Below are 27,077 nucleotides of genomic sequence, written 5' to 3'. Positions count from 1 at the left end.
GAGAACAAGCCAAGTATCTCAGCTTTGGGTGTTGTTACCAAGATCTGTCAGGCTGATCTTGCAAAATTCTTGCTTCTCTCTCCATAGATTCTTGGGATCTGCTTCCCTCTAAAGGCCATTCAGTGAATGATGGTATTTCCCTGAATGTCAATCAAGTCTTAATGCAAAATCAGTTCTCAGAGGCATTCCTTACCTGGAGAGGTGTTTGAGCTCTATGAAGGAGAGGAATAAATACTTTAAAGGTTGCTTCTTCTTGTAAGACAGCTTAAAATAAGTAAGATTTAAGTCAAGTCATAGAATTTATCAACAAGCAGAGGTTTTAATGATAAAATTTATCTAAAACAGAATCTAAAGCATGCATGCTTTTGAAGTAGTATGTTATTGTACAATAAAGTGAACTTCAAACCTGCACTAGCTTGTCCCAGGCAGAAACTGGGATCTGGCCATCCTTGCTCCCAACCCAGTGCTCAGAGCAGTAAGTGAGTCTCTCCAAATATGATGGAACATTTGACCTTGTATTGCTGCAGTTTCACATGATTCCAGCTAAGGAACTTCCTGGTGTAGTGGAGTTTGAGCAGACTGTGTTTTATCTCAAAAGATGAATTGCACCTTCAGCTGAGAGGCTTAGATGTGCCATGAAATCGAGACCTTTAACTGAGCTGTTGGACTCTCACTGCTCTCAGAGGACAAAGAGAAGCCCAGGTTGGTATCTCTGGAGGGGAAGGGATCAGATTTTAGGCAAATTGAGCACCTCTCTCCAGTCCCCTCTGCAGGGGGAGCACACAGCAGTTCCACTCCTGAACTGAATCGGATAAACGAGGGTCTGAGAGAAGGGCTCGTCTAACTTAGAGTCAAGGGAACAACTGAGATATTTAAACATAGGCCATTTTAAAAGCCCTTAAAATATTTGAGACTTTCCACAGGCCTGGCAAATATGATAGAGGAGACCTACGTCCTGCAGTCAGGGCACTAGAGGATACATTAGGGCAATTAGAATGGTACAAGCCACATACACTCAAGTACCTGCATTGCTCCTTAGTTGTTTTGTCTACTGTAAGTGCCCTAACCAGAGAAGGAATCATCCTTTGGGATTGCCTCCTCATCTCTCTGCAAACTATAAGAATCTGCATGACAAATTCAGGTTAAATCTTTAAGCTAAATTCGGCAGAGCTGCATCCTGCCCTGACGTAACGAAGCAGCAGTAGGGCTCCTTATTTGTGTTTTAGCCTCCTCCAGATGTAACATAGTGATTCCAGGTGACTTCCAGCTGTTTGGGGTCCTGTTCTTAGAGACTGAAGTCTCCAGGTGAAGAGTTGACCCCACTGCCACTGGGTCTTCACCAGACCCTTCATTGTCCTCGCCATCATTGTCCACACTATTTCATTTAGTTCACTTCCAGGATGTCTTTTGGAGATAACTCATTGATTTGGTCAAAACACAAACTGGGATGTAATTCTGAGGACAGCAGGCTCCACAGATTGGCTTTACCAGTAGGCAACACCTTCTCCCACACATGCCAACGTGCTATACTGGGATATGAAAACCTTATATTCATTTTCATTACATAAAAACACTGAAAAAAAGTTTACCTTAAAATTCATAACTATGTCTTAGAGCTGTCACGTCACTTAGGATCTGGCAGAGATCCAAACCAAACAGCATACAATGAGATCCTGGACAATTTGCTTCAGTAATAGCTAGTGGGTGGATATAAACCACCCTGGAAATTTGGCCTGAGAGCACCATTTGATCCCCCTTTAGCTACATGGAGGCAGCCTGTAATTCTTACACCTTTAGGAAGGTACCGAAGCTGTGCATGAACGCAGTGTTCACAGCAGCCAGCCCAGCTGACTCGCAGCTCACACAACACTCGGTTAACAGCAAAGCCATTGCTGCTAGGGACCTGCTGAAGGTATTGGTCACAAAGGTATTGCAAAGAAAATCCTCTGCAGATCTTCACCCTCTTCAAAGTAGACAGAACAAATTAAAAATTAAGCCACCTAGGTGTTTAGGTACTTTGAACTAGATCTGAATCCTGAGCTACTGTTTTCTGAGGGTGCACCTCCTTAGTTCTTCAAGCTGATCCTGAATCCAGTTTCAGCATTTCTTAAGACTGCTCATCTTTGCTTTATTCATCCGTGCAGCCAGCCCTCCAGTCCTCTGTGCTTTACTCCTGCTGTTAATGAGAGCTCTGCCACATGCCTCGCACTTTCCAAGGTCAGCACAAAAATATAAAGCCCATGCAAGCAACAGAACATTCAAACCTAATAAATGGGAAATTGTTAAAATAGGTGAGAGAGCAGATATTGCCAAAGGTGTTTTGGAACATGTACAAAACATTAGACATAACCAGTTTTGCAAGACCTGTGTCCGGAGTATCTGTAGAGTCCAAACCTCTGTGAGACACTTCTATGAGAACAGAGAACAATATACAGTAAAATGAGATATCCTGAATACAGTTAAGTATTATTTACAGAAAATATTATGTTCTTTGGCAGGTGATGGGGGCACAAAGAGATTTTAGAAAGGGAAAGGATGTAAGACAAATCTTCTACCAATAAGTTGTTTATAGAAAGAAGTTACATAAACCAAGTAAGTTCTTACCGCTTATAGAACCAAAGCTGCCTACAACAGTAGCTCAGTGCAGTGGAATAATGAGATAATAATGAGATAAACAGGTTAGTTATTAGGTTTGTTAAAAAGCACTGTTCAGACTATGGCTGACTTAGGGGAAAACAGTTCTCGAAGATACACAACAGACCTCAAGGTCACTGAAGATTAGCAGATCAGAGCTTTCTTGTTCACTTTGGTGCGAAGAAAGTACAAATAACTAATCCTATCTCTCCCCAGCCAGGTAGAGCATTATCCTGCAAACATGAAGAAAAAGGTACTACCTTCTTTCAAATACTGTATGATTGGAGGTATCAGATTGTCAAAGCTGAAGATGAAAATCCTCTAATGTCCAAAAAGTTGATGCAAAGAGGGCAATAATAATTAAATGACTGGTTTCTTCTCTCCCTACTGTCAAGAGAAAAAAAGAGGAAACTCACCCCACCTATCTCAGACAACTATTTTTGTATATGATGTCCCTCCCCATCTGTTGTCTCTGTCTTGTCTGTAAGGCAGCCTAGAGAATTGGCGTAAACTACCCCTAAAATTTTAGTCTGCTCCAGCTGGGCTACATGAAACACATCTTAACAGTGCAAGTTTCTTCAGCAGTGCTTCGTCCTGGAGTGAGGATGCCCATCTCTCAAAAGCGAGGTTTAGTTACCTCTCTGTGACACTGTCAGATGGTCAGTGTGTGCTATTTGCAATGGTCATTTGGTACCTGTGTACCTTCTGTAGCTGCCTGTGCAGATCATTTTCCATCCATAATCTGAAAGCACCAGCTGTAACGTCTGTATGTTATGTTCCCAGAAGGAAGTTCATAGAGGTACAGTTTCGTTATCTTAGGAGCAGTTGATACTAGATCAGTTACCCAAAGTATTGCAACAAGTGCCTCAGCTGAGAACTGCTGAAGCAATACCAAGTGAGGGCCACCAAGACCCTTGCCTCGGCTAAGCTGTTTAGACAGCAAAGCCACAAATATTATCCTGGTAGTGGGGCTCCCCTCCATCACTCATTGAAAAAGTTTGAGTTTAGAGAAAGGTTGAAATGTTCCTTACAGGAGTACCTCCATGAAAATGCTCAAGGTTAGAGAAATTAATCTGTAACACTGCCCCAAATTTGAAGTTCAGACATTTAACATGTGTTTCTCCGGCAGCTTTGCCTTGTTCCCCCTGGTCCCCACAGAGACCACCCATTCAAAGGGGTAAGCAGAAGGCAGGAGAAGGTCCATGCACTAGTGCTGGGAAGTTCAAACATGAGATTCTTGTAGATCTTGAAGTCCAGCCTGTTATGCATTGTCTGGTAGATGTCAAATCCTAGACAGAGTTCAAAAAGGTTTTAGAAAGGGAAAATATAGCATATTGGGGCAGTTGAGAGAAAGATCTACTAGTTACAAATAAATAAATACATACATACAGAAGACATTGAGAAAATATATAGGATTGTGTTTCAAAGAGAATTGTGTTTCAAATACTGCAAGGCTCAGACGTGAGAAATAAAGGTATATGGTATGAAGAGAACAAATGCTTTCATGTGCTCAAAATGACCACCAACCAGGTCACATATTATGATTTACTTTTAATTCTGCTGAAACGCTGAAATGTAATATTACCTGGTGAACTGATGCTTGGGAGGTCAAGCAGACTCATTCACCAATTTCAAATAATAAAAGTAGCATTTACAAAGTACTGTCGAGAGGATCAGATAAACATATAGGGGAAAACGAGCAAGTGGAACAAACCAATACCAGGTCAGCTCAGCTTTTTACAATGGCAGGCGGAAAGCAGCAGAACATCTCCCACATATACAGTTCTCTCCCCTGCAAGAACAAAGGCATGTCTCCCGCCTGGGAAGCAGTGTGCTGCCCATCTCCAGAAAACTCTTGCAGTCATTTTACAGTCACAGTGTAGCTAAGACAAATGAATCCGCAAGAGCAGTAGTAATGTTCCTTGAAATATAAGGTGCGCTGTCATAGGGGACATGCAGTTTGCCCTGTAATATCTGAAACTCCTCAACACAACACGGACACAGCTGAGGTGTCTGAAAGAGAAAGAATAAAGAGTAACTAGGTGGGGTAAAGTTGAACAAGTCAGTATAGAAGGAAGGAGTGATCCATATTCTTGGCTAAGGGCTGTAAGTGGAAAAAAAAATAAATGCGCAAGAAAAACAAAAGTGATGACAGAAGAGTAAAAATGCAACAAAGGACTTCAGGTAAGAAATGAAGTAGGTGAAAAGCCATTCCCTCCCCAGAAGAGATGCTGTGAAGTCAGGTAACTTAGCTGAAGCCATCATGATGGCTTGAACTCATTAAAAATCCAAGCCTATTCCCATGGCGAAGTTTGCAGCAGTAGACCTTACCTGGGAAAAGCATTGTTTTTAGGACAAAACCATTCATACTGGAGCTTCCCTACTACCACACTGAACATCAATGAAAATTTAAAACAAAAAAAAAACAAAAAAAAAACCAACAAAAACCAACAGATCACTTTGCACAGAATACATTTGTCTCAAAATTTCCCATCAACTCCTCACATTCCACACCAAAAAATGTAGAAGTGTCTTAAGAAGTGGCAAGAACATGTCCAGAGTTACTCCCAGTGGGCACCTTAGAGGTAGATGTTAATCAGATCCCCATTTTCTAAGCACCAAGTGGTAAAGCCCTCCCTTGCTTCCCCCCATCACCTCCCATAGAGCACCAGAAGGACCCAGTAGCAGGGACCAGAGCAGCAGCAGCCTCCCATGTATTCCTCCCAGAGGTAGTGAATGACTTGATGAACAAGATCTACGTGAATAGATATCTGAAGAGATGGCCATAATTCAACCGAGGGCAGTAAGAGGACATGCCAAGGCAAACACATTCCAGATGACTTGCAACACAGTGTGAAACTTCACCCTATCATAAATAACACAGTAAACGTGAATGTTGTATTTCCCGAGGTACTGGTCGGACACATCCTTTTCCTGTCGCGGTTGAGACGGACAAGCGACATGGACCAAATTCTTTCAAGATGAAAGTAATAGATGCCATTTATTGCTACAAGTGCATTTTTATACAATTCTGCCAGTTCATTTGTCTTTTCACTATTGGTTACAAGTTACAGCACTAACATCTCATTGGTTGAACTTGCTATCATCCATGTTATTCTTCTATCCCCTTCTCTCTCACGGGTACATCTCTCCTCTCTCACAGGTACAACTCCATATCTCTGGATACTCCTTTACTCCCATCCTTCTCAAGGGTAAATCTTAATATCTTCAAGGCTGATCTCTACCCCCATATTTTCTGACAAGAATTCCACAGACCCGCTGCAGTTTCCCACATTTTCCCTCAGGAGCAGATGTGGAGGAAATGTAGTGTCCCTGCTCCGTACCCCTGAGAAGCAGATGGGAGGGATTCCTGCTGTGAGGATGACTGTGTTGCCCACTGATCCCACCTGCTGTCTGCCTGAGCAGAGAAAAATGCTTCCAAAGCTGCAGCCAGGGCACACACAGTCAGTGAATTACATAAATACCAGCAACTCCTGGGAAGACAATGCACAAAGGTGTCCTCCTTCCCCTTTCTTGATGTGACCTTTTCACTGCATTCAAGCCATCCACAGCACAATACCTTGATTCCACTGTAATTTGAAGACATACACTTTCACATGCATAAAAGCCAACCCATTTGTTATGCTGAAAGCAGGTTTTTTTCAGTTGTGTCTATACCTTATTAGTCGACAGCCAGGCTCATCCAACCACATCTGGAGCAGAAATCATCTCAGAGGAGAGAAATCCTTTGCAAGTGTGACCACGGGGTCTGTCCACAGCCAGGAGATGGTGCAGACAGGCACCAAACCGTGGGCATTACGTGCAGTTTATTATCAGCCCAGAAAGCTGCTCTTCCAGGGGCGCAGTCATTCATTTCAACAGCACGACCTCTTGAGTTGAGCAGTGCTTAGGAGGTGGGACTCACCTCACTAATTTTAGCATTCTAAAGTGGATGTCTAAAATAATACTCTTAAAATTCCTTCTGTAACAAGTGAAAACAGGCAGGTGTCCCCACAGGGCAATTTGTATGAGGTCAAAAGGATATATCACCCTCTGGAAGTGTCCAACCGCTACATATGGAGCTTAGAGTTTAGGCTAAATCCTTAAACTTTAGACAGTTAATTTAAGAGGGACAAATCCCATCCAAAAGAAGTAAGTGGCTCAGGCTTGTGGCTCATAGGTGAGACCCATGGTTAATGTATCATGGATTCATCATGGATTCTTCCATATTCACAGCCCTATTAGTTGGAGAGTGAGTTTTTCTTACAAAATAACCATATATTTAATTTTTCTGTGCTTTCCTAGCTTTGTGCCAAATCACTCATAAGTGCTGAGAGGTCCTTCCTCAGGGCTTGCTCTTACTTTTCATGCCTGTTTTTTCCCTGCCTATGGGCAACATATTGTGAAGTGCCACACATTTCCACATCTCCTGGGTCCACAGAAGCTTGGTTCTTCTTCTTTCTCCCTTTTTTTCACCTACCAGTCCTATTGGAACTTCTACATCTCCATGCTCCCATTGCTCTTACAGAATATCGAAGTGCGAACAGACTTATTCCTGCATCACAATGTGCAGTTTGGGAACTCACAGGAAATTCAGTTCCCAAAAATAGATTTTTACCATCCTTGGAAAGCTTAGGTGCCCCATTGCCAAGGTCCTAGTAGCAAAATACATTCAGGTCCAAGATCAGCAAGAGTGCAGGAAGCTGAAGTGCCATTCAGGTTGGCAAGAGGTGGGACGTGCCACCAGTTTGCAGACTGGGCCCTTCCTGTAGATGAGCATCGTATTTGCCAACTTCCAGTCAACTGGGACCTCCCCAGTTAGCCAGGACTGCTGAGAGATAATGGAAAGTGTTTTGGTGATCGTCTCAGTACCCTTGGGTGGACCCCATCTGGCCCCATAGACTTGTGTGTCAAAGTGGTGTAGCAGGTCACTCACCATTTCCACTTGCATTATTGGGGCTTCATTCTGCTCCCCATCCCTGCTTTCCAGCTCAGGGGTCTAAGTACCTGGAGCACCACTGGTCTGACTATTAAAGACTGAGGCAAGGAAGGCATTTAGTATCTCAGCCATTCTTGTCCTCTGTCACTGTTTTCCCTCGCATCCTTTCTCAAGGACATTTAGCAAATATCAACAGCTCAGCAAAGCAGAGCTAACAGGCTGGTCTCGGACTTCATCCTGCTTTACCCAGGCTGGAGAAAAGGACTGGCCTGAAACACAGCTGATTTCACAGAATAAATCTCATTTCTTCTCCCTGGCAAAGCTTCTTTTCTTTCTGAAACTCAAAATGACTAGAGAGAGATGATCATGCTAGTGACCCTTTTCAGACTGTTGGCTATAACTCTGCCAAAGATGGGGTTAATACACACTATTTGTCTGTCAAACGTACAAAGAGTAGTTTTGCAGGTACCCTGCAAAAACTTCTGCTGAGTTCATACAGATGGGGAACTTTGGCAACTGCTTGCTCCGTTTTAGTTTACCATGTTTAAATGAGAAGTTTAGAAGAGGTGTTATTCAACTGAATTGAACAAAACCACTCAGAGACATAAATGTGCAGATCCCATCTGGAAAGCTCTCCATACTCTTCTCACGTTCCTTTTCATGTACGTTTCAAGTTTCAGACTTTGAACCTACCACGTAAGTGGGCAAACTGGTAGCTCTCTTTTTTGATAGTCAAAATTACCATTCTTCCTAGGCTTGCTAGGTCCAACCATTTCTTTCGTTTGCATTATCCAACTGCCACATTTCAGCTTGTTCAGGGAGATAAGGTTTGTGTTATAGCCCTGAAAAGTGTCATTTATTCTTACAAGTGAAATAATAATTGTTGTTTACTTTCCTGTGACTGGATATAGGATCTGATAATGAACTCAGAGCTGCATAAATCTTAACGGTGTAGATGCTAATTGAGTGATGTTGCCGTAAAACTGCCACAGTTGAGATCAAATTCAGACTTGTTGGGTCATTTTCTGTTCTGGGTTTTCCAGGTGCACAGATACCAAAAGACTTTTTTTAATTTTTTTTTTTTAAACTCTGTTTTCATGGAGCTTCGGTATATTCAGTCAAATTCATATTTCACAAGAGTCTACAGTCTAGTTATTAACTTCATCAGCAGATAAAGTCACAATTCAGGAGCCATTATGTGCCGGTGTGTCTAAGTGATCAGAACTGAAGGAACAGTCAGCATCTAACAAGCTGTTCATTGTGCCAAGTCTGCTCTAGGAAAAAAAATGGATTCACTAGTATAGATGGGTTCACTGTATAGATGTCTTTTTTTTATATGTATCTTTTATTACATCAATGTGGCAAACATTTTTTCCAGAAGAGGGCGCAAAATTTATCTCCAGCAATACAAAAGAACTATGTTGCTTCCAGCCTGTATTTGTGTGTGCTGAAAACTTTTCATACTGTTTCTCTCTCCATTTGTAAAATTCCCATCCTGTGACATTTACGATATAGATGACTACATATGAATCTGTCAGTCTTGGTTCCTTTTACAGAACAGAAAAAGAGAACAGGCATTTCAAGGACACAGTTCATCCCATTTCACCCTGTATTTGATCAGCTGAGTAGCTCTCCAGACTCCTTTGACTGTATTGCCTGTAGCTCTGATGACCACTGTGGAGCCTGGACATCCACCCAACATGTGGACACCTACAACTAATGCCAAAATCTAGATGTCTACAATCTGGAATTGAATTCCATACCTGGGGTAGGATTCACCTGGCCTATTTTACATAGCAACAAGGGTGACTAGCCCAGATATGTATATCTGCACATTGGATATCTAAAAGAGAATCCCACCTCTTGCATTTGCCAGGTAATGCTCTGCAGTGGCAGTTTGGGACAGGGCCACCCATACTGTGCTTATTGCCAGACACCAGTTGTCATATTACATCATATTCATTGTAAATTTAAGTGAACTTATGGAAAGTTCTGATTACCTAATTTGTGGGGCTGTTATCAATGTTGCAATAGAGAGAGGGATGAAGGGCACCTTGCCGAGATGCTAAAGAAGTCATGATGAAAATGGCTGGCAAGGGAAGGGAGAGGAAGACAAGCATCACTGCAGTTGGACCACACTGTTCCTTATGCCAGCTGTCACACAGATCAATCACTCTGGTTATTTATGTGTCATCAATCCCTGTTACCATTTCACATGGCCTTTGTCAGTGCTCTTTAAACTTCACAGGCTGGTGGATCTTTAGGAAGGGTTGAAAGCTTGAAGTAAGCCCTTCCTGCTGAGGCTTCCTCATAATTGTTCACACGAAAATGAACAAGTGTGGATCATTATTCAAAAAAGTTGTTCATTTCAGAGATATATATGCTGTGTAGATTGTATCACCTTTGCTGGATATGATACAATCTTCAAACACACTGCTTCTGTGATTTATGTATTCACAAAGAGTTGCTTTCACAGCTGCTTTCAGCAACCCTGCCCCTTAAGCATATATGCAGCAGTCATGGCACAAAACCACTTCTGTTAAGGTGTCTCCGCATACTCAGGTGCCAAACAAGTGTTATATTTCCAGCCGTGGCCTAGCCAAATGGTGAGGTTACACAGCATGCCCTCCTGTTGTCTCAGCCTACAGAGGTGGAGGAGGATTTTACATTTCCCTAGGGTTTTCCATCTGAAGATTTCTTCCCAGGCACAAATGCTCTTTAACGTCACCCCTGCTCACAGCAAACAGCGATAGCTAATATTTATGTAGTGATATTGTCTTAGTTTAAGAAGCAACTAAAGTAAGTCTAAGAGAAATTCATAAGCACGCTAATACAGAGGGCAAGGTCAACCCTTGCTATCACAATTTAGAGATCCTTCCTGAAATGGGCATCAGAGAAGGATTCGGGAGCTGGAGAAACAGCATTCACAGCTGCTTCACACCTACATTAAAATACTCTGATATTAACATAACAACAAGGTAAGTCCTTCACTGAATTGCCTCTTATGGTGTTGATCCCTCACTTCTGCCAAAATAATAATAAAACCCATCAGCATCAGGCTCATAATGAAGAAAGAACCATTGGCAATTGGCTTTGGATATGAACTATTTAGTGAGTTGGTCATGAGCAGAAATCATTCAAATAGGACCATAAGTCGCTGGATGCATGGTATAGAAATAATTGTGCAAACCAACAGCTGGCTGATCTGAAGGAAGACACTGGGCAGAATAAGACTACAGCAAATTTGCATGAGTTGGCAACTTCATCCTTTTAATACAAAATCTGGCAAGCTCTGCTGATGACTACAAATTACTCCCAAATCCTCCTGATGAGAGAGTGATTATACAGAGTGACCATCAAAGCTCTGGGTACTCCTAAGCTTACAAATATATTTGGACAGCTAATGCCACTAAAAGTGATGAGACACTAAAGTGAAAAATACAGCACTGTGACACTACAGAGAATGCCCACCGAAATGCTGAACACTCTCTTTATTGCCCACCTGAGTATCAGGAAGGGCTTGAGATAGCTTATCTAGCCAAGCATGACTGCTGTCATAAAACAAAAAAAAGTGAAATCAGCATCAAATGCTGGAAAACAACAGGGAAAGGACCTCAGAAACACGTCTTCGTTCAAGGCTACTGCAGCCCTATTGAAAACAAATCGAGATTACTCAAGTACCTTACTTTCCCCTTACAAAAATCCCAGCTGTTGCACAAACAAACCAAGCCAGAATGTCATACCTCATCATAACCTGCCATTTGAGTGGAGCAGATGAAAGGTAACGACCTGTGATTCACAACTTCACAACATATGGGGAATCTTCTCTAGTGGATTAAACACACCACAGCAAGTTCTTTGTGTCAAGAACACCAATACTGTAGAAGAGAAAAAATAAAGTATGAAAAGCAAAGTCCTAATGAAATTAATGTAGTGATGGGCGTTTTTAGGACAGCGGTTTTTAAAGCAAAACTATGAAGGAAGTACCTCTCTGTTTTGCAAGTAAATCTAGATAATTCCTGATAAGGCTGATGAATTGTTATGCCCATCCTGCTCCTAGTAACAAAAAAATCCTAAGGATACACAGGTGGTAGGTAGTAGTATGCAGGAATATCTAATGCAGAAGAAATTCTGTGAACAAAGAGAAGCCCTGTGATCAGACACCATTTGTGGTCCCTAGTTGCAGATTTCTGTAATGAAAGGGAAAATAACATTTTTATCTGCTAAGAAGGGGTTGAGTTACTCTAGTCTCCTCTATTTATCCCAAATCTTTCTTTCTCTCTTTCTGTTTTATGAATTGGCTTCATCAGTTTGTAGTGGTAGTGCTTACTTATTGAGCCATGTAGGCATTCAGTTTTGCGAAGAAAAGATCAAACTGTGGTTGGTGGTGTTTGTGGGTAATAATTTTGCTCCTATATCAAGGAAATAGCAGTTATGATAAAAGCCTCATCTCTCCTATTTTTAGACATTATATAAGGCAAGGATATAAAAAAGTCTTAGTATCATATTCTTTCAATATATACAAATACATATATATGAGAGTGTGCTTGTTTGGTTTGTTCTAAGAAGTGAGAGATTTTCTTTGTAAAAGATCAGTGACTGGTGTTTCAGTCCATTTGATATTCTGCAGACCAAATTCTGTTTTCAGGGCTGCACATCCTAGGCTAATGGCTTTTTTTTAATTTACTCATGTATATTAACATACTCAGTGATGCATGTGCCACATAAAGGACTATGGATAATTTCTCAGCATGATGAGCATGTGGCATGAATCGTTCCCTTAAGCACAGCTACAGGTTTTGATGTACTCAAGGGAGGGCTCACTCCACTGAGTTTAAAGTTCAGAAGTTCAAAGGCACTTCTCATTAGAAATTAACCATGAGACTTCAAAAATTAGAAGGGAACAACCTACTCTACGCCTGAAGAGCTTGGCAGGGGCCCTTCTCACAAGCCAACAGACACTGGTGTGCTGAGAAATGTCTCGGAGAAAAGGGGTTGAGCTCACAGGCAGCACAAAGAGAAGAGTGACCTCTTACAGTCCTGCCTTGGAAAACACAGCCCCATGGCTTCTCCAAGCCTTGTTTGGAACGCAAGGTCTGCAATATGAGCTGTAATGGGCTTTATTTACAGCTATCCATATTGCTCTGACCAAGTGGCAGCTGAATACCTAGACGGATGCCCACTCTTGGGGCACCATACCAGCCCCAGGCAGTCCAAGCAAATCTTTAACCTTCCTGTCTTTCTGGTGCGGTGTAGAAACCCATAAGCTGACAGACAGAGGTAGCAGGTTAATCGCTGAAATGCAGCCGGGCAAAGAGCCTGTTAGCTGCCAGGCCTGCATCCAAAGCTGCCACTGGTCCCTGCCAAATGCCAAGAAATGTGCCGGCACCTGCGAGGTTCAACGGGCAACTGGTCAGATTCTGCTTGCAGGAGACGCTCGCCTGTGGGAGCCACTGTGGGAGACGTGAGAGGGGCAGAGGGATTTGGGCTCAAAATTTGGGGATGGCGGTTTGCTGAGCGACTCGTGGGGATGAGAGCTGGCAGGCGATGTGTACCTTTGGGTGGGAGGCCTGGAAGAGCCCAGGACAATATTGGGTTGTGGAGTGGGCAAATGGAGGCTGCTTGGTCAGTGCTCCAGGAGTGAGGCTTGCCAGAAAAATATGAGATATAACTTCTGTTGAACACAGGGGAGGATTGAATTTTCCCTTTGTTTTAATCGTGGCTTTTCCTTTCTGTACTTTAAACTCAACCTTCAAAACCATCATTTCTTCCATTTCTCTGGTCAGATCTGGGGTGTGATGCCTGCCTGAGGCTGGTGACCTTCAGCCAGCATCCCCCTAGAAGCAGTGGCTTGAAACAGAGCTGCTATGGGGCTCTGCTGAGAGACCCTGCAGGCAAGACACACAGACTTGCAGCTTGGGTCACGCTTAAGCAAACCTCAGCCTGCAGAGGTGCCCAGAACTGGGGTTTCCAGAGCTGGAAAACAGCTGTGGCAGAGGTGGGAAAAACCTCCTGCAAAGTACAGTCAGCAAATGGACTTGAAGGAACCTCCAGGGCATTCCACTGGCTTGACAAGGATCTCAGCTCAAGGCTAGCTCCTGTTTGGGATGGGAGGAAAACTGAAACTGGTTCAGGCACGTGATCCCAAAATCAATATTTTCACAGCTCAGGGCATGTGGCGTGTCACCGGAAAGTGCCCGGTGAGGACAATGGCCGACACAGGACCACAGCTCCACAAGCCTCTAAACGTGCCCCACCACTGACCAGCCTGTCCATGGGCATCTATAAGCTGATGCCTACACCTAAGGCAGTCTTTCTAAGTTTCCTTTACAGCCAAGAAAATTCCTCTGATAAATCGGTACATCTGCCAGAGATGCCCTGTATTTAATGGGACTGGAGGGGAGATGGCAGGATTTATGATTGGGAAATGAATTTCATGCATGATTACATGTTGCATTTCATACTTAAGTACAGTATTTTGCATTAACAGTATATCCAGCAATAACACAAATGCTTCCTCCAGCTGAATTTTGACATTTGTGTCAGGTTCTTTAATGGATGCAGCAAAACTGTGGCGTCTGCATACCAGGTTATGTCCTAACTCTCTCTTACCAAATCAGGTTTTTCCCGTATGTATATAGAAACGTTAACACTTCCCAGAACACTGCATGAAAAAAAGGCTCTGGGCCATCTTTCCCAACAAACTCTGCATCCTTGGACATCACCAAAAGTCATTTTTGTCAGCAGTGCACCATCCTGGAGAAAAACACAGGGTAGCCACTGCAGTAAGTACTGGTGTCTCCAACCTCACATCCACTGGCATTTTTATTTTGTTGGTATTTGTCTAACAATTTACAATCAAAAGCCACCACTTTGTCACATGGAGACATTTGAAATTTTTTAATTCACTGTTGGAAGGTTTTCTGATTCCTACCTACACATAACACATAAGATAATTACACCAGAAAGACAGGGGGGGTTGGGGGGGTAGAAAGAAACAAACAAAAAAAGAAACTAAATGTTCCCAGAGCTGGCACAAAGTAAACACATTGCTACATTATCCCATTTTCCCCCACTGTACAACTCTGCTTACTGAAAAAAAGTGCAGTGCAACATTTAAATCCACATGAAAGCCTCACCATCAAACCCAGAAACACTGACTGTGTGCATGAGGCATAATTCAGTGCTGCAAACTTTCCTTACAAACTGGACATAAGTCAAAATAAGTTAAGAATATCTCCTTTTCTAAAAGTTGAAATGCATGAAACAAGACTTTAGGTAGTTTTAACGCTAAATTCTCAAAAGTGATTCTGCCTTTTTTCCCCTGGCTTGCAGCTATAATGAATTAAAAAATCTAGAATGAACACCTAAATGAGCCACAGAAATAAATAGTCAGCTGAGAAAAGACACTCGAACAAAGAGGAAAACAGAAGAACGTGGTGCATACTTGAATCTCTATTATCAGTGGAAAACACTTTATTTCTTTGCAAGGACAATGGTAAGGTAGAACTGCTGCAACGTAATGAAAGAATAATATTTTCAGTGTGGGAACATGAAAGCATTAACAGAACAGGTAAAGCACATTGTGTCCTACTCTTGGTGAATGTCTTTTTGGCTGCTCTGGACTGAGACCCAGCAAAAACAAGCAGTCCAAACAAATTTTCTCCTAGGCAATATGCTATTTCACTGCATACAGTAGGCACTATCAGACTGTTTTCTTGAGAGTCAGCTTGTGGTCACAACATTGCATCCAGGAATAGGAAGACCCTGTAATGCACGCAAATTGCACACAAAATGAGCCAAAGCCCAGCTTGGTACACTAAAAAACTTCTGAGTACATTTGATTCATTTGATTTTTTGATAAGGCAGTGCTCTTGGAGGATGGGAACACAGCGGGAACCAGAGCATGTACCCCAGCACATGCACGCTCCCATCGGCATTTATAAGGTGTGTGTTTCTCCTCATTACTGCCAGTTGTATTCGTGACTCCTTAAGCTCAGCAACTTTAAATTTTATTTTAAATCTGTCCTCTTTATCCAAGAGCTTCTGCATCTGCAGGCAGCCCCCCCTTTTTGCTGGAGGGTTTTACCCACTTGTGTCAGATCAGTCTGGCTATCACTTCTATAAAACAAATCAAACCAGTAGGATCAAAAGAAACAGTATTGCTGATGGAGCAAATGCACATTAATTTCAACCTGTTTTATCATTTTTTTTTAATCTGTATTGATCGTAAAAAAGTCACATATTATTTCCTTATTCCCTTTGTTTCTGAGTTGCTGAACATGTTGATCCAAGTCAGCTTTTAACTCCGCTTTGTCACCGTGACCTTTTTTGATCCCAGCCCGTTTGCTCTCAGATTAAGTCACGCTACAGAATCTGCTTTGCTCCAGATTGTGGTTTTCACGCTCTCGGTTAAATGAAATCTTTCTGTGCCACTGGCCGGGACAACTGGTGCCTGACAAACAGCGGGGCCAAAAACGGTAAACCACAATACCCTCTTTGTGGCACAACCCTTCTCTGAGTAAATACAGGTCCACTGTGGGAATCAGGGAAAGGAACCAGAGAAGGGCAGGGGAAGAGCTTCCTTGCAGACAGAGATACTGCTGAGAAGATATAAGGCTGACTCTCACCTTCACCTGTCTCCCCTTCCTCCCAGCTGCAAACTGGGATAAATTTGGGTCGAGGGCTAGGCTGTACCTAACCAGGGCTAAGTACAAAGAGCAATGTAAATAATCACCCCTTGCCCATGATCTCCCATGGCTCATTTCTACCCCTGCCAGGACATTTGCCATGCTTGCCAGTCACCTCACACTGTGTCATCTCCTCCACCATTGCCTCCAGTTGCTACCATCCCCTTTAGCTGAAGCACACACTCATCATCTTTTGCAGCAGCTCCTCTCTCCTCTTCATCCCCGCCCTGCTGCCTCATGAAGGGTATTTCATTGGCAGAGCTAAAGGCCTCCATGCCATGCTCCCCGCCTTGGGTTTTCTTTAGCATATCCAGAGGGATCCTAAAAAAAAGGACGACCACTGAAGCACAAGTCTGATGAGGAGCGGCTGAGGGAGCTAGGGCTGTTCAGCCTGGAGAAAAGGAGGCTGAGGGGAGACCTTATCGCTGTCTGCAACTACTTGAAAGGAGGTTGTAGCATGGAAGGAGTTGGTCTCTTCTCCCAAGTAACAAGTGACAGGACAAGAGGAAATGGCCTCAAGTTGCACCAGGGGAGGTTCAGACTGGATATTAGGAAAAAATTCTTCGCAGAAAGGGTTGTCGGGCATTGGAACAGGCTGCCCAGGGAAGTGGTGGAGTTGCTATCCCTGAAGGTGTTTAAAAGACCTGTAGAGAAGGTTCTTAGGGACATGGTTTAGTGCTAGAGTTAGGTTATGGTTGAACTCGATGATCTTGAGGGTCTCTTCCAAGTGAAATGATTATATGAAATATTTCCCTCTGTGTAAACAGCTGGAAAAGTCGTTAAATGTACTGCTGCTATGAACTGAAATACACAGATCTCTGAAAATATTTCAGCACGTGGGCTAAATAACAGGGTAGTAGGAATGACGTGCCATTACGTTCTGAGTGTAATACATAAAATGTAATTATTAGTCGCACTGGTGTACCACGTAGAGCTATAATAAGCCAAACGTGTCCCAGTGCTACTCTATTTGCTCCAGTGAGGTAACAAAATTGTAGGGTAGCAGAATAATTCAGGACCTCCAGAGGCTGCCTAGTCCAAAATACACCTGATCAGATGGGCTTGTTCAGGGCAATGTCCGGTGAGGTCTTGAACACCCCCACAGAGGGAGATCCCACAGCGTCTGTGGGCAGCCTGCTCCAGGGCTTGACCACCCTCATGGAAAACAATTTTCTCCTAATACCTAACGGAAATTTCCCACGTTGCAACTCATGCCCCTTGTCGTGCTGCTTTTTTGGGTCAGCTCCAGTTTCTCCGAGTCCTCTGACTGGGAGCTACGTTGGTATCTGTAAAAGATGACAGACTTTTCATGCCCAGATCCACCAAGTGCTCAGGAAATGACTGAGACCAGCTGTGGCACATGAGGGCAGAGGACACATGGGGCAGGAAAATGTTCCCGCTCTGCGAACACTGTGATCTCAGCCCCGGCTGCCGCTCAGCCACCGGTCAGGACTCGACCTCTTCATCTTTATGGCTCATAGCAAGGATCGCTTCTGAACTCTGGCTGCTTTGGAAAGACATTTGCCTATCTGCCTCCCACCCTGATTAAATCCTTTTAAATTCCATTAGATACCATATTCTTTTATTTTGCCAACACTTTGTAAACCGCTTTATATAGGGCCGTATAGTCTAAAAATCAGCCTGAAAGTTTCTCACCACTGCAATCTACCTGTGTTTAGCAAAACTTAATTTGATGTGGAGGCAACTTCTGAATGACGAGACCTGCACCTGTGCTCTTGGCCAGGTGGAATGCACCTCTAGTAAAGTAGGAGATGCACTTCTTCACATTTCCTGCTTAGTTTGTTAAACAGGTTATATCTATTTTTAAAAGCATTGTATTACAAACTTTCAGGGAACAACACAGGCCTTTTTTCAACGAAGTTAACCCGAGCTGAAAAAAATGAAAAAAAGAAATAATGTATTAATCTCAGTGTCAAGAAACAAAAGTCTGCAGTGTCCGAACGTGCTGCACAGAATGAGAGAGAGGAAAGTTTATTGGCTTATGGAATGCAATTTTTCACTCCTTGAAAGCTGAGTTTTCACTTCCTATTAAATTTTCTACTTTTTGTTATATAACATATGAACATAATGCCTATCTCAAAATCATTTTTTGTCTTAGCAGTTTACAAAAAACATGCAGTAATTTAATTCAATTTCTTATAGCTTAAGAAAAACAACAGTAGCGACCCCAGCAAGGACTGGTGATCATTAACTGATGTTCTCACTCTGCTGGACTGTTTTTAGGCAACACAGGAACATTCCTTTGTCTACTCCCTTTTGGAGAAGATGATCTGGTTGCTCACTTTTTAGGTGGCACTTTTTGTTCTTCCCAATGCAGAACACCGTGCAAGCCTCCTCATTTTACAGTCGTGTTAATCTCCTCTAATGCGTATGCCAATTTGAGGTGTACTCCTCAGACCTATCACTGATAGAAGACCCAACTTTGTCCAGATGATGATGCTCTTAGAAGCCTGTCTATATTCCCTGCATGTCTGCCTTACCTTTTCAATATTCAAATTCTCACTGAAAACCTAGCAAACAAGGAAGTTGTCCTTCAGCCTTAGAAAAATAAAGTTGAGTTTTTTGTTTTTATTCTTTTGCACAAGTGCTCTAGGCACCCTGGAAATCACAACACGGCAGAGCCAAGAAAGAGTCTCAAGTTGCCCAACCTGTGCCTGGTAAAATTACAAGAAAAATTACTCTAGGCCAAAGGCATGACGACCCTAGCCTGCTTATCCTGGCTGAAGAACAAATGCTGTTGTCATCCGGTGTTTAATTTAGGATTGCTTGTAATTTTGATCCTGCAAGAGCTAAAATAATATCCTGTATTTCAAACTTGGGAGCAAAGCCAGTTCCAAAGGACTTCTGTACACAGGAGTGCAAGAAACGTTTGTACATTGTAAAAATCCAACTATTGAATAATATTCCATTCTGATTTGTAAAATACATGTAGTTTTAAAATCTTGGGAGTCTGGGGAGGTTCCTGCTGACTGGAAGCTAGCCAGTGTTACTCCAACCTGCAAAAAAGGTGTGCGGGAAGACCCAAGGAACTACAGACCTGTTAGTCTAACCCCAGTTCCTGGGAAAATTGTGGAGAAGCTTCTACTGAGTACTGCTAAATGACATTTAAAGAACAGTGCAAACATCAAGCACAGTCAACATGGATTCACAAATGAAGGGGGAGGTGCTGATTTCTTCTTCCTGGGATCCAGTGATAGAACACGTGGGAATGGCTCAAAGCTGTGCCAGGGGAAGGTTTAGACTGGACATTAAGAAGCATTTCTTTACCAAGAGGATGGTCAAACACTGGAACAGGCTTCCTAGAGAGGTAGTTGATGCCCCAAATCTGTCAGTGTTTAAGAAGCCTTTGAACAATTCCCTTAACAACATGCTTTAACTTTTGGTCAGCCCTGAAGTGGTCAGACAGTTGGACTAGGTGATCACTGTAGGTCCCTTCCAACTCAGATATTCTATTCTATTCTATTCTATTCTATTCTATTCTATTCTATTCTATTCTATTCTATTCTAAACAGTTACTTATAATTCCCCTCAAAACACATTTTTTATGCCCAAGAGCCAATGAGATGTACCACAAAAAAAAATGGAACACAAGGGTTGGTTTTCTTACAAAAAGATATGAGCACCTTTCTTTTCCAGTCTGAGAGAATACATCCAGCTTCATTCAAATGACCCAGCACAAAACTGTCCAATGGTCCAATCAATTTATGTACAGAAAATAACAGGAATCAGTCCCACAGCAGTCTGAGGAGCTTCAACAAAATTCCCAAGGCATAGCTTGTCCCAAAACACAGGAACAAGAAACAAAGCAAAGGCCAAGTCTTTCACTCCATTACACAAGTTAAACATAGCTAAGATAGCCAAGTAAGCAAAGGCAAAGCTGGAGGGAGCTATGGTGGCAGGAAGACAGGGGTTGAATGGAGTTATATGCGTGTCTTCATATGGATATCAAGTTCCCAGCACAGCAATGGAGAGAAAAGGGACCATTGTTTTCTGGAAAACTGGAAGCTGGAAGACACGTGAGTTATGGTCATGATGGAAGAATTTGCAGTTGCACAAGAGAGCAAAGCTGAAAATGTAATAAAGGGAGAAACATAGCCTCACAGATGAATGTTTTCCAACATCTAATCCCTGCAGATCCCAGCCAACACAAAGAAAATATCACAGAGGAAGGGCATCTCTTGCAGCTTCCCTTAGCCCTCAACCTGAACACTCAGCCATGCACAATGTCATTTTGGGTTTACACCACAGAGGAGACCACAAGCTCAGCCTCTGGATTTTTACATGAGAAAGACAGTAGCAACTGGACTAGTAACATGAATGTCCCTAGAAGCAGCAGTGTCAGGAGCGGAAAAGAGAAGCCTTTCCCTGAAGCTGAAGTGAGTCTGGTTCTTGTGTATTCTGAGTCCACCTTACGTCATTCTGGATAAAAAGGTGTTTACAAAGGAATAAACATATAAATTAGCCCTGCTTGAAGAGTCTTTGCTCATAGAAAGAGTAGGTTTGAGGTGGAGTTAACTTCGTTTATCTTAAGCCACCTGCATAGGGCTCCCTCTGAAGTCACTGGTGGTAGATAGGTGCCTGCCAGAGGGACACGGACCCACATTCCATATCGCAACCAAAGTCCAACTCTGCTGAAAGCAGAGTGGTCTGGGACAGCAGAATTGGTTGTTGGAGATCACAGTTGGAGCCCACAGCAGCTTCAGTAGAGTTACCCACCTTCAGCAGTGTTATCCGCCCAGCCTACCCCTTCCACAGCCTCTCTGGGAAGGGGTGCTTATGCTTGTCAGGAAGCTTCTCTTCCTCCTCCTCTTCTTCCCCAGGGCTCAGACTCAGACGTAGCAGTCCCCAGACAGTGCTTCTGTTCTTCAACACTCGTTCCAGCCTTCTGGTTATAGCGTGGCAGCACACTGTAACCTTCTGATGTGCCCTGGCCAAAATTTGCCTAGAGACTAGTCCCTGGGATTCAATAAGCTTTACACCAACCAAATTGGCATTATCAACAAAAGAATAGCTGAATTCCCTGCATGAAGTAAAAATGATGACCCAGACTTGGACTCAAGTCTCCTGCCTCAGACTGGATTAGATCCCAGCTGATAGCTGCTTGGATTGACCTAGCTTTCCACCACCAAGAGAAATCCAGTCTGCAAGACCTGAAAGTGCTATGATGGGGGAAAACACTTAAAACCCTTTTTTTTTTTTCCCTTTCTGCTGCCATGTCCTACAATAAATAGGTCAGAATGCCATGTAAATGAGACTTGGATCTACGGTCATGCCCCTATTGCTTGACCCAGAAGCACTTCCCTGTGTCCCCAAATGAGCTCTGGCTATAGCCCGACACCACAGCAGAGTGCAGGTCACAGAATCACAGAAACACAGAATGTTAGGGATTGGAAGGGATCTCAAAAGATCATCTAGTCCAATCCCCCCACTGGTTACTCACCCACATCCAGGCCCTTTCTCTCTCTTTTCTCTCCTGAGAGGAGATCTTGGCACAGAGGTTGAACAGGAGCTGTTGCAGACTCCATGCTCAATGCTGCTGTGCAAACATGCCTACTGCTGCTTTCCCTTCTCCCTCTTCCCTGCCAGTGCCTCTGTGCGTCACCTGCAAGCTGGAGGGTACCAAGGAGGCAGAGAGAGGGCAGAGAGCCAATGCATCAGCAAACATGGCTGTGGACCCCATTTTATCACGCTGAGGCATTAACAGATTAACAAACAGCCTGTTCGCATTGTATTCTGACACACATCCAAAGATACACCCAACTCTAGCTTTTTTTTTTTCTTTTTTTTTTTAGTATCTATAATGTGATTACATCCGGGTTTATGTCCACACAGCAAAACCAAAGAGCATTCATTATAAGAATAATGATGTAAACGTGGCTACTTATCCTTCAGTGATTGCCCATCTGGCAAAAAGGTTTAGAAAATGTAACAATAGTTTTGAAATAAATAGGAGGAAAGTAAAGACCGGCAGTGTACTTTCCACATCAATGGCAAATATACTACTCATGTGGAAAGTAAACAGCTTCAGACAAGAGAACAAGCCGCAGTGGATAACTTTACCCCTGTGAGCTGCAGGATCGGATGCCAGTGCATTAAGACTGAGGTAGAAAATCCCAAGTTCATCACCTCACATTGCAAAACCAGCTATTAAAGGCTGTATCATCTGTGGCTGGATAATAACAGGAGGCCAGCTGAAATTCAGAAGGTTAAAAAACCTTGCCACATATTTTAAAAGCTTACCTCCTTGCATGAATATGGAGTGTTCAATATGGTTGATACGACTCCATTCTATAAGCCTTGCTTGAAACTACCCCCTGGTAGGGCTGTTTTTGAGGGCCAGAAGGATGTCTGCATGGAGAAAGAGATGCAAACCTGAAACTACTGAGAAAAATGCAAAGGAACCATAGAATAGTTCGGGTTGGAAGGGGCCTTCAAAGGTCATCTAGTCCAACCCCGCTGCAATGAGCAGGGACATCTTCAACTAGATCAGGTTGCTCAGAGCCCTGTCCAGCCTGGACCTGAATGTCTCCAGCACCTGCCAAGTCGCTGCCACCCTGTCCCATGCCCTGCCGGGCTCACCTGCAGGGGAAGGAGAAGTTAAAGCCTAATTGTAGGTCGTGCCGCCGTTCGTTGCTTTTCTTTTTTTGAGGTCTGTTTTTTATTGCTGCCCCGGGGGATCGCCCCGCTCCCCGCGCCGTGCCGCAGGGCTGGGGTCCGCTCCGGCGGCAGCGCCCCGCTCCCCGCCCCGCTGCGGCCGCGGGGACCCCGGGCAGGCTCCGCGGGGGCCGGGCGGGGCGGGGGCGGCCCCGCGGGCGCCGGGAGCTGCCTCTGCTGATTGGGCTGCGCAGCCCAGGGCGGCCGTCACCGTCCCGCTCCGCCCGCTGCCGCCGTCGGGACTCCGCCGCTGCCGGGACTCCTGCCGCCGCCGCCGGGCTGCCGCCTCCGCGGCTCCGCGCCGCCTGCCCGCCCGTCCGTCCGCCCGCTGCCTGCTGCCGGGCCCATGGCGAGCACGTCGGCGGAGATCATCGCCTTCCTGCTGACCATCTCGGGTTGGGTGCTGGTATCCTCCACGCTGCCCACCGACTACTGGAAGGTGTCCACCATCGACGGCACGGTCATCACCACCGCCACCTTCTGGGCCAACCTCTGGAAAACCTGCGTGACCGATTCCACCGGTGTCTCCAACTGCAAGGACTTCCCATCCATGCTGGCGCTGGACGGTCAGGCTCCCGCCGAACCCCATCCCAATTCACTTACCCCCACCACACACACCCCGTGCCGGTCTGTGGGAATCGGGGACTCTGGGGCTTCCCCCGGGCCGGGCGGGCGCTGCCCCACGGCGGGGCTGGCGGGCAGCGGGGGTCGGGGCGCACCGAGCGGGCCCGGGAGGCGGCGGGGACCCCGTGGAGGCAGCTTCCACGCGGGCTTGTGGGCAAGTGCCCTCCTGTCCCCGAGCAGGTGGCAGCGCGCTGCTTGTGCACGCCCGTGGAAGTGGCTCTTTTTCCCCAGACACATGCTGATTGAGCTTATATTTGGTTCTTAAGTGCCCGGTTTAGCCTTTCTCACTCTCGCTACCTCCTGCTTTTTTTTTCGTCCTTCATCGGAAGACTCTGTGCGTGTGGATTTGACACAAGAAGAATGCAGGCGGATTTTTCTTGCCAATTTATTTTCTGACTGTCGTGACAATCCTCTTTTTTTGTGGTTTTGCCAGCTGTGCAACGGTCAGTGAAGAAGAACAAGCCTTGGCGTCCTGTTGGTTTAATTAATGTTCCTTTCCTTTTTTTTGCTAAGTGGTTATTAACTCGGATGTAATTGCTTCGTTGATAAATGACAGTGTAAAAGCTTGGGGCAGTAAGGGATGCAAAGGTATGCAAAAGTGATGCATAGCTCGGCTTGCATTTAGGACAGCGTTACTTTGAAGCAAAACTGAGAGTTTTGCTCTAGTGCCTGACACCAAAGACAGAGTTGGTGCTGGGTTTCTGCTCTGGTGAGGGGGAAACATTTTTGCCCTTTAAGAAAGCCCAACTGGGAAACTGGGTCGCTGCAGGAAATCTGTACAACTAAACTTTTAGGTGATAAATCTGCACTGATCACGGCTGGTAGAAACGGGGAAAGTGCAGATTGCATCAGTTTGCAGCCTCAGGAGTGAGTGTACAGAAAGGGAGGAGAGCTTTTTAAAATGATGGCACTGTTTCTGAGTTTTTATAGTCATAAACTAATAAACTACACAGGGTCCCCGTGTCTGTGATACTCCTGCTGTCCACGGTCTGGCCAGGCGCTCCCTTTGCACTGGACTTTGGGTGTGGATTTTGGTGTGAAAGGTTTGTTTAAAAGGAAAAGAAAGCCTGTTAATCAAATCACTAACAGAGATTAATGTTATGATAACAAGGATTAATATTGTTGTGAAGCTAATTAATACTAATACCAGAAAACATTTAAGCTCCGTATGCAAAAAGGGCTAAAAGAGGTCAAGACACTAAAAAGAGGTAACACAGGGAACACTTAAGTGTCACTATTGCAAGGTGCTTCCCTTGGCTGGAGAAGTACCATTCCCCAGACCTTATTTTGACACAGCCCCATGGTCACAGAGGGGTTTTCCAGTTTCTGTGAAAGGATAGGAGTGCTGACTCAACTCCATTGGCATCAGTGACTCTATGGCCAAGTGTAGCGGCTGAGAATGTGGTTTCCAGGCTTGGGCAAGGAACTGTGGTCTGTGTGTAGGCGGGCACAGAGTGATCACCAGTGTGTAACATTTCAGATCCACCGAATCTATTGTTTAGCTGTTCTTTCAGTTCTGGGTTAATCTGTTTTCAGAATAAGAAGACCGTAGTTACAAACAAAGTATTCAGAATTGGGAATATTTTAAATTGCAGTCCTTACCACCCCTTCCTCTAAATTCAAGTCTGGATTAGGCATACCTAATGTGTTGGCTAACACTTGCCCAAGAAATGAGTTCCTGAGGCATCTGCTGCACAGTGAAACAGCCATCTGAGCTCTAACTCATTTTGGAAAGAAATGGGTCCGAATTGCACATCTGGAAGGGCCTTATCCTGTCCTCCTGGCCAGAATCTTTGTTAGTAGTAGGAAGAAGCTTGGCTTTGGTGTTTCTTAATAACACCTCTAAATGCTGTGGGGCAAGATCCTGTGGTGCTCTGCTGGGAACCCGTTACCATCTGACAGTGCGTGGGTACGTTCCTGTTTCGCCCTAACCCTGCCCTGGTGCAGACGTGTACTTCGGCGTTGCAGTGTGTTACGCATAGCTTAGAAGGATTTGTATGTCAGCATGGACAATGTGGGTGGTAAAACACTGGCACGTTGCCCAGAGAGGTGGTGGATGCCCCATCCCTGGAGGCATGCCAGGCCAGGCTGGATGGGGCTCTGAGCAACCTGATCTAGTTGAAGGTGACCCTGTTCATTGCGGGTGGTTGGACTAGATGACCTTTGAAGGTCCCTTCCAACCCAAACTATTCTATGATTCTATGAAGCCAAATCTGCCCCAGCACTCAAGTGGCCTCTCCCTTCCTCTGCACCCAGACTTATGTGGCTAAGCCAAATCCCCTTCCCTGTGACCAGGAACATGGGAAATTCCTCACTCCATCCTCAGGTGAGGGACTCGGAAGACACAAAAAAGGGCAGTTCTGGTTTGCCGTTTTCCCATAAGTGTTTGTGAGCAGAACCAATAACCCTATCAAGATACATGTAGGAATAACATATTGCTCTCCTCAAAATGGTAAGGCAGGACTGGGAAATTGCTGTAATGCTTGTCCAGCATGGCTTCACTCCATTCCTTCCTCACATAACGGGAGAGAATTTGCCTTGCAGAGCAGTTCCTCTTCTACGGAAATGTTTGGGTTTTTTTGTCAGATTGGAAACCTCTGAGTTTTGACAGTCTTGTGCAGAGGCACCACTCATGTCTACCAGAAGGTCAGATGAAAACAAGAGGGTAAGGAATCAGGGTATCACCATGCTTTCGTGTACTCCTTCTTCAGAAGCGATGTCCTAGTTTGGGTCAGGAGTAATTTGAAGATCGTTACCCTTATTTTGGCTTGTGTTACGGAGTGCCCCAGATTGCCATAGGGTAGTGGGCTTTCAGACCATCACTCCGCATGAGTGGCCACCAGAGAAACTTGCAGGTGATGCCCCTCCACCTTCATGCATTCCTGTACAAGAAATCAGTTTGGCCAGGCCTCGTTAGGGGCTCAGCCACACATTCTGTGTGTGAGCAAAACTATTCTTGGTGTCCGTAGGACTTGCAATCATTTGGGGTTTACTTTTGTGTACTACAGGCCATAGGTAGAAACTCAGTGATGAAATCACCATCCTCAAAAGAGGACGTATCAGCTACCGTGTTTCCGATGGTGGATCTAATGACCTTCTGCAAGAACACAGCTGAACAAAAATTTACTTATGAGCTAAAAGAGGGTATTAGAGCGTAGAAAAACATACAAACACAATGGGTGTGTACTTTTAGAAGGCATCTGCGATTTATCTGTAAGGCAACCTCTTATAATACATGTGATGTAGACTGCCGGTTGCCAGTGGAGGCATTTATTGTTAAAGTGACAGTCCCCAGAACTTTGCTTATGTGTTTTTTTCTGAGTGTCGTATGATAGGAATATATGAATCCCTCCAAACTCTTTGTGAGCATGAGAGGCAAGCGTGGGAGCAGCAAGGCAAGAAAGATGAAGTTCTAACAAGATTAATTTGAATGTAAGACAAAACACATTTGTTTAAAAGAAAAAAAGCCCACACTTTGAAATAGGTTTCTCTTGGAATGTAGCTAAACATGACTG

The 27,077-nt window shown here is 44.3% G+C and overlaps 1 protein-coding gene across 3 annotated transcripts in view; it reads left to right on the top strand.

The window, feature by feature from the left end:
- The window catches only part of CLDN10 (claudin 10), a gene marked incomplete at both ends in the record, with an annotated part of 62,250 nt that overhangs the window by 23,285 nt on the left and 11,888 nt on the right, over positions 1-27,077 (top strand). For 2 of the 3 annotated variants that reach the window (XM_080350870.1, XM_080350869.1), the window contains one exon: positions 23,285-23,504. The exons of the other annotated variant lie outside the window; for it this stretch is intronic. In XM_080350870.1, the coding sequence (XP_080206996.1) occupies positions 23,285-23,504 (220 nt within the window). Of the gene's footprint in view, positions 1-23,284; positions 23,505-27,077 lie in introns of those variants that run through there. 3 annotated transcript variants of the gene reach the window in all.

This window comes from Nesoenas mayeri, assembly GCF_963082525.1.
Source record: "Nesoenas mayeri genome assembly, chromosome: 1".
Lineage (NCBI taxonomy): Eukaryota > Metazoa > Chordata > Aves > Columbiformes > Columbidae > Nesoenas > Nesoenas mayeri.
Note: the sequence above shows the minus strand (reverse complement) of the source record. Positions and strands in the feature narration are given on the sequence as shown.